This window comes from Brachionichthys hirsutus, chromosome 16, assembly GCF_040956055.1.
Source record: "Brachionichthys hirsutus isolate HB-005 chromosome 16, CSIRO-AGI_Bhir_v1, whole genome shotgun sequence".
Classification (NCBI taxonomy): Eukaryota; Metazoa; Chordata; class Actinopteri; order Lophiiformes; family Brachionichthyidae; genus Brachionichthys; species Brachionichthys hirsutus.
In genome coordinates this window covers 2,649,874-2,658,121 of record NC_090912.1, presented here as the reverse complement: position 1 = coordinate 2,658,121, position 8,248 = coordinate 2,649,874, and the positions used below count along the sequence as shown (strand labels likewise).

The following is an 8,248-nucleotide window of genomic DNA, read 5'->3' as shown; positions in this document are numbered from 1 at the left end:
GGAGAAGTCGTTCCATTTCAGCTCAATTGATTCGCCGCTTCTAGTTGCCCATCTTTACTGTTTTTTTCCCCTCCGACAAGGAGCATTTTCAGAGACATCAAATAAAGGGCCGTCATTGGTATGGATGAGGAGGGTCCGCAGACATCCAGGCACCTTCAACATCACAAAGCAGGAAATGGGAAGAAAGGGAGAGCTGGAGGCGGGGGGGCTCCATCCTGTTAGAATAGATCGGTTGATATCACTCCTTTGTAGTCGATTTGAAACACATTGCTATGAAATTGTTTGGACGGACGCGCTGACAAAGCAGATGAGGATAGCGAGGCTGAGGCTTTTTCCAGAGAGGGAGCCACGGAGCGGTCCGGTCGGTTTGCATGCAGTTTAGGATTGTTTGCGGAGAGGGAGAAGCTTCAAGCTTGTGGCGAGCAGAGCGGCGCCTCACACGTCCCTCCTGCATCCGTGTTTAAAGACCCCAGCGGGGCAGAAAGCTTCGAAACATCTCCCTCTAAGACATCTTCAGCCTTTATGAAACTGTGTTGCTTTAAAAGCTGCCGGGCCAACAGTTCTCCAAATGCACTGCTGCGTTTGTGTTGCTTCATAAAAAAGAAAAAAGAAGCAGCATTGATTTTCTGAGCGAAAGTGAAGCACGAAGAGACCCTGAGCAACTGGAACAGGAATTTACAAGGCTGTGTTTGAATCATTCTTCAACAGCAGGGCTTCAATAGGTTATCTACAGAAGAGAAAAGGAAAAGGGGGGGGGGGGGGGAGCTCATTGCCGGCACATAAAGCTTAAATGGGAAAGGAACTGTGGAATGGCTGCCTGCGTCTGATAGGGGAATATACTCGGCTCTGATGCCTCGGGTGTTCTGGCCCGCTGCTCTCACGGCTAACGTTGGACAATACGGATAGCTGCCATTATGGAGAGTGGGTCCGGGGTGGCAGAGTTCTCATAAGGAAGCAGACGCTGCTGCTTGCCTTTGGCATATTTGAAGTTCCGAATGTAGACTGTGATGCAAATTGCACGAAGACAAAGCGGCAAAATGTATTTATTTTCGGTGCGATCAGCTGCTCTGTTTGTCCCTCAACAACGCGACACTGCAGGTATTACTTCTGTTGACATATGCTGCGGATTAATAGAGACAAGACTGCAAGAGTAATTTATGCATGCGTTTTCAGCGGCGAGGCGGTGACTAAGTTGGAGGCTCGCTGGAGTGAGTCACCGTCGACAGACAGGAAAGACACAGGCAATGCATTCCAAATGAGAGCAGACGCCTCGGCGCCAACTTAAACTTCCATTTAGCCGCTACGGGATCTCAGACCGGCGTCACGATGCGAGCGAAGCAGAGGTGAGGCCGGATGAGCTTTGTCGCTTCCACGTCTGCGATAAAAGGTCAGAGACTGGGGACTGGGGAAAAGAAAATATTGTTCTCCCAGAAAGCCGTTGTCCTGTCAGATCATCTGCAGAGCTGGATTTCTCAGATTAATTTCATGGAACATTTGATTTGGAACCTTTTCCCCTCCCGGTAGCTTCGAGAGCATCCTTCTCTTCCACGCTCCTCCGCCCGCGATCTTTCGTCGGCGTGCCATTGGCATTCTGCTGCGGCGTCCTCCACAACAGCATTTATTTGTCCCCTTCTTCGGGACTTGAATAGCTGACCGGCGTTTTTACTTGATGATTTGCAGCCAATTGGAGATCATTTCCTCTGATCACAGGGAACCTGCGTTCTACAGAAGCGTTTCTATGCATCCAAACTGCCCTGTGTTGGCTGCATTTTGCACACCTTTTAGAGATCCGGGAGTTCTAAGTGCATACGAAGACACGATTGTAAAAATGTAGAGATAGTTTATGAAATAAAATACAACTTTTTCCGACTGATTGCCACTGAAGAAAATCTGAGAGGTTAAATTGCTTTTGCATATGTAACACAACAAAACAGCTCGCTGCGCTGCGACGCATTAATTTATTCACTTTGGGTAAACAGCAGGAGCAGAGAAGCAGAAACAGTGAATTGGCAAGAAATTGAAGAAATACTTTTCCAATAAATTCATGGAATATGAGGCACAAATATGCCAAAACTGTGAGCTATAGATTTGTGTATAATCTCAGCCTCTGGGCCAACACAAATCTATGGGAAAAGCACAAAGCCTCAAATAACAGCACGGGTCTGGGCCGAGTGATACGGCGTTCCAGCGCATCGTTAATCAATGTGCATCACGGCGTTTACTTCTGGAGTTGATTCAGAGCGGAAACGATTTTCTCTAATAGCAGGATGAGCGTAGCCACACACGGCGTCGAAGTCCTGAGCGTCGTGCTCCGGAAAAAGTGTTGCATCTTTTCCCAGCAATCCCTAGTCCCTCGAAAAAAAGAAAATCTGGCAAAACAATAAGCGGCTTATTAACACAACACAGGCTTTGCTGAGTGGTGGTTTTGGAGTCCGTACGGCATTAGTAACGCATTCGTTGGCTGCAGAACTGATCCCGAGGCGATAGCCATCCTATTTAGGGTCAGATCCAGAGGATAAATTAGTGGGTGCGTTTCAGCGCTGACATCTGCATCCCCAACATATCGATGAGGAAACTGCAACACGCCTGCGACTGCAGTGCCATTAACTAACCTCAGAGGAAGGTACAACGACAGGAAGAATGATGTTTAAGGTCACGGTGCCAACTTGAAGTATATTCTGGGATATGAACTGTCACATGTACTCCACTCTAGCAGTGATTAAACCTGAGGTCTGTAGTCTCTAATACACACACATGTACCTTCTCACCTCCGGTGCCATTTTGTCCTGTCAGGAAGAACAAAAAAAACAACAGAATGGTTTCTGACACCTGGATCCTTCCGGGTGGATGTTTCCACTCTGCGTTCATCGCAAACACGCCAAAAATGTATAATAAGAAGCAACAGCAGCTATTTCCTTGGCTTCCTCACATTAGTAGCTGCTTCAACAAGTTCCAATCACACTTATTTAATGTTGCCATAATTCTCCTAACTACTCCTCCAGCATCAATAATAACAGAATTAATAATTAAAACTAGGAATCGTGGTGTTCAATTCTAATTATATGTGTTCTAATAGCAAAAACAACAACAACAACAACAAATGCTAGATTTGATTTGGTTTAAAGAAAAAAGGCAAACTGCCTTCACTAAATTTAAGAATTATAACTGGGGATTTTTTCGGGGGGGGGGGTGTAAAATTCAGGTAACAAATTCAGTTTAGTGCGCCAGCATCATTCACTCTGCAATTAAATAGGAAGCATCGCTTTGTTGAATATCAAAATCAATCTGGCAAATTGCTTCCAAAGATGCATTATTATGAAATTGCCATCTTTCAACCCGGCAGCATACGTGTATCAGCAGGCAATCTATTGTTTTAATATCCTCATCAGTAGCAGCACCTTGACCCTCCAACAAATAATTGCCATAATAAACGCATAAGTAATTAATGACTCGGTTATGTGATAGACTGAGGTTGTGCTCTGAATAAATTATGCTGAAACAATTATAAACTCCAGAGTTTGAAGCAACTCACTTTTGAAAGAATAATTAGCGCATTGATGATTTCACAAAAGTTGAACATGTGAGCAATAACGTTGCTTATTGGTGGTTACTGATCCACTTTGCTCTGTAAGCTATTATCTGTTAATGCTGTTTATGCTTTATATTGAAATATAATTTCCAGGACCAGGTGCCACGTAGAAGAAACGGCAAATCACAACTGTGCACAACTTCACTCTTTCCTCGAGTCGAATCAGCCATTTTTACACATTGTACGGCTAAATACATTAATTCAAAGCAGCATTTCATGCAGTGTCGGATAATTGATTTGGTCCAGCATCCTAACATTGGTCTCAATCCGCATCTGACAGTGCTAAGGTTAATGGTGTGAGAACAGGGACCTTGCTTTTTCCAAACCTGTCAAGCAGTAATTGGCTAACAGATACCTTAAATTATGGGCTGCCACAGGCACTGCAAACACCTCTTAAATTGTCGGCAAAATAATTAGTAGGGCGCTATAGCATGCAGTAAACACAAATCCTAGAGATTATGTACATTTATATATACTGTCATATGCAAGTGCATTTAAGATAATGTCGCTAATGATTGCGCTCTTGTCTTTATGTTGCAGGTTATTCCTCCGTGCACATGAGAGCGATGCAGAAAGGAAGACAGTGGCAGAAACCACAAGATGAGACCGTTTAATGATGGTAACCTTTAAGGAGAAAAGCATCAGCAAGCCTGAGGTGGTGAAATCGCTTTTAAGCACCGGAATATCACTGCAGGCAAAACTCAGCAAAAGAAGCTCAGTTTAAGGGCAGATACTCAAAAAAAGATTTTTTTTTGTCTGTTACAAGAGGTCAATATCATCCATCAATGAAGAGTCGACAAATAAAAGAACGGTTTCTGGCCTTTGAGAAAAGCTGAACATCTAGCTGATTTCCCCACAGAGTTGTTTTCCGCTGTTGTCAAGCCACAGCTGAATTCGCCCCTCGTCTTTTGGTCCTGCACATGACTCTCAGAGAAGCACCAATGGCCTGCGGCTCGGGCGTGGTGATGAGTGCCTTGTTTTGGTCGGTAGCCATTGTGTATTTGACCCACGTCGGCCAAGTCAGTGGCGACTGCTGGCTAATCGAGGGTGAAAAGGGCTTTGTTTGGCTCGCGATTTGTAGCCAAAATCAACCACCGTATGAGGCCATCCCGCAGCATATCAACAGCACCATAGTGGACCTTCGTCTGAATGAAAATAAAATCAAAAGCATCCATTATTCCGCCCTTAGTCGCTTTGCCAACTTGACCTACCTGAACCTGACGAAGAATGAGATATCCTACATAGAGGATGGAGCCTTTTCTGCTCAGTTTAACTTACAAGTCCTTCAAATGGGCTTCAACAAGTTGCGGAACCTGACAGAGGGGATCCTCAGGGGTTTAGGAAAGCTGCAGTACCTCTACCTCCAGGCAAACCTGATTGAGACTGTGACACCTAATGCCTTTTGGGAATGCCCCAACATTGAGAACATTGACCTCTCCATGAACCGAATCCAGCAATTAGACGGGGCCACCTTTACCAGTTTGAATAAACTGACCACCTGTGAACTATACACCAACCCTTTCAACTGCTCGTGCGAGTTGTTGGGTTTCATCAAATGGTTCTCGGTTTTCCCCAACAGGACCAATGAGCGAATGGTCTGCGATTCCCCACCTGGCGTCTCTGGCTATAGCTTACTGAGCCAGAATCCGAACAATCCAGCATATCGAAACGCTCTGCACATGCTCACCACTGTGTGCAATGATGACTACACCATGACACCCTTTTTCTCTCTGCCCACCGAGTCCCCGACACCGCCGCCAGACTCCGTGCTTTGCGGAATGGAAGATTGTCCCTCAGGCACAGAGCCGGAAGACATCATCATCAGTACGAGCTACAACGAGGTGGAAGTAAACCCTCTAATGAAACTGAAGCAAGTGACCAATACAGGTGCCACCATAACAGTCCAGATTCCTCATCCCTTCAAGAAGATGTACATCCTGGTTCTGTACAACAACAGCTTTTTCACAGATATCCAGAACCTGAAAGATATCAAGGAGGACATTGACCTAAAGAACCTTAAACCCCACACCAACTACACATACTGCGTCGTCTCCATACGCAACTCTCTGAGACGCAACCACACTTGTCTGACCATCACCACTGGCCCTTGGAACGAAAAGGACAGGAGCCTGAACAATCCAACTGCGACTCACTACATCATGACCGTTTTGGGCTGCCTGTTCAGCATGGTCATCTTTCTGGGCGTGATCTACTACTGCTTGCGAAGGAAGCGCCAGAAAGACGAAAAGCACAAAAAAGCAGGAAGCCTGAAGAAAAACATAATGGAACTCAAATACGGACAAGAGCTGGAGGGAGGGACGACGTCTAGAATGTCGCAGAAGCAGTTGCTGGCTGGGGAAAGCGTTGGACGCCTGCCGTACTTACCCTCCGCAGCAGAAATGGAGCAGTACAAGTTTCAAGAAAGAAGCGACACTCCTAAAATGATGAAAGGGAACTACATGGAAGTGCGAAGCATGGACCACCATGAGCGCAGGGAGTGTGATATGGGAATGCCTGGGAATAGCCAGGGGTCAGTGGCAGAGATTTCCACCATTGCAAAAGAGGTGGATAAAGTCAATCAGATCATTAACAACTGCATCGATGCTCTCAAGTCAGAATCGACCTCTTTTCAAGGGGTGAAATCCGGCGCAGTGTCCAACGCAGAGCCCCAGTTAGTGCTGCTATCAGAGCACCCGCAGAACACGTCTGGCCTACTGTCCCCGGGATACAAGGACAGCTACCATCACTCTCTGCAGAGGCATCGGTCCTCTGATGTCTCGCCAAAGAGGCCCAGCACCGCCACGGGAGGGCCCATGCGTAGCCCCAGGCCGTACCGCTCCGAATCCAAGTACATCGAGAAAACATCTCCCACGGGGGAAGCCATCCTCACTGTGACGCCCGCAGCCGCCATCCTCAGGGCCGAGGCGGAAAAGATCCGCCAGTACAGTGACCACCGCCATTCCTATCCCAACGCTCAAATAGAGGAGCTTGAAGGACCTGACGGCCACAAGTCCTCAATGCTGGAGCCTCTCACTCACTCCCGCTCCAGAGACTTAGCATATTCCCAGCTGCCATCTCACTATCACAACCTAAGCTACTCCTCCAGTCCGGAATACTACTGCAAACCTTCCCACAGCATCTGGGAGCGGTTCAAACTTCATCGGAAGAGGCACAAAGATGAAGAGTACATGGCGGCGGGCCATGCGCTGCGTAAGAAAGTCCAGTTTGCTAAGGATGAGGACCTGCATGATATTTTAGACTACTGGAAAGGCGTATCGGCCCAGAATAAATCGTAACCTCTTTCTGTGTTTTTAAATTGACTACATGCGTTCCAGAAATGACACAAGAACCTCGTCTGACAACCGAATTAATGGGTTCTTTCGTGTTATTATCAACTACTCGCGCTCACGTGTACCGCATTCTCTGTCGACTGTGACGAAAACGGGCTAAAGAGTCTCAAAATCATGTAAATCATTCATCGGGAAAACATTTTAACTATAGAAAAGACAGCGTTTCAAATGAATAATATATATGTTACAATGGATTATAGGTTTTTGGGTATCGCATGGCCGAGTCCTGTGACAGTGGATTTGCTGTTGTGTAATATGAAACTATTATATGAAGATATGTCTACTGAAACATGTTTTTTGGGGGGGTTTTCTCGGAGGAACAACCTGGACTCTTCATTAAAAGAAAGAACTATGATTCGTTTCCTCTGCATTTATATGATTCCTCAAAAACTATGTACAGATATGGGTTTCTATATTAGCAACGTTTGCTGTGTTAATGGAAAAGTATTAGAGGATAAATCAGGTTTTATCAAACGGAACGCTGTCCGTCTCAAACGAATGGCTAAAGGACAGCAGCTCCCGCTTTAAACCTGTAATTTGTCATTTTAACCAACGGCGCCTATTTTTGTTGTTGTCGTTGTTTTTTTATTAATATTACTATTACTATGTAACACATTTCCATGCATTTACACGACAGGGTTTGCGTTTTAATGTCCCCTCCATGCAGTATTTGGCGGACTCTGGTAGAGTACTGCGGTGTGTGTGTGTGTGTGTGTGTGTGTGTGTGTGTGTGCGCTGGGTTTCATCCAACTATCATTCCAATCTGTTGCACCAAAGTAGAAAAAGCCGAAATGTTTACAATATTCCTGCAACAGCCCGGAAATCATAGGTACCATGCTGGCTTTCCTTTTACCGATATTCCTTCAATCTGTAAAATGGGAATGAAAAATATCCGCATACAGGATACGGTTTTGAGCGTCTATAATTTTAATCCCTAATATTTGAAGGGGTGGACACCTGAGCTCCGTCACTCTGGAGGTGGGGGCAGCGGTCTGTACCTTGCAGGAGAGCCCGATGGATGAATGTAATAGAAGCATATTCTGAACTGTCTATGGCAGCTTTTGTGTAAGAAAATGTTTATTAAATGCTATTAACGACTGTGTTTGCTGTTCCTTTGCTTCGGTATTCCTTCCATTGTACGATGCCGCATAACGTCTGCTCAGACAAACGCAGCAGACGGAGCCGCTTGCCGAGAGGTTTGGTTTCATTTCCACCTGCTATGCTGTCCGATCTTTTTGTAAATTACAAAAGCTACGCAGCAGAAGAATATCAACATGCTAAGAGTACATTTTGAGAACGTGAAACGGAA

At 45.7% G+C, this 8,248-nt stretch overlaps 1 protein-coding gene across 1 annotated transcript; it reads left to right on the top strand.

Annotated features, from left to right (window-relative positions):
- The first annotated feature begins 4,509 nt into the window (after positions 1-4,509).
- elfn1a (extracellular leucine-rich repeat and fibronectin type III domain containing 1a) lies at positions 4,510-6,885 on the top strand. The gene has a single exon (XM_068750093.1). It carries the CDS (start codon positions 4,510-4,512, stop codon positions 6,883-6,885), a length of 2,376 nt encoding a protein of 791 aa, XP_068606194.1.
- The last annotated feature ends 1,363 nt before the right edge of the window (positions 6,886-8,248 follow it).

Excerpts from the sequence above, each read along its gene's own strand:
- elfn1a (XM_068750093.1), top strand. The coding sequence starts at position 4,510 with ATGACTCTCAGAGAAGCACCAATGGCCTGCGGCTCGGGCGTGGTGATG.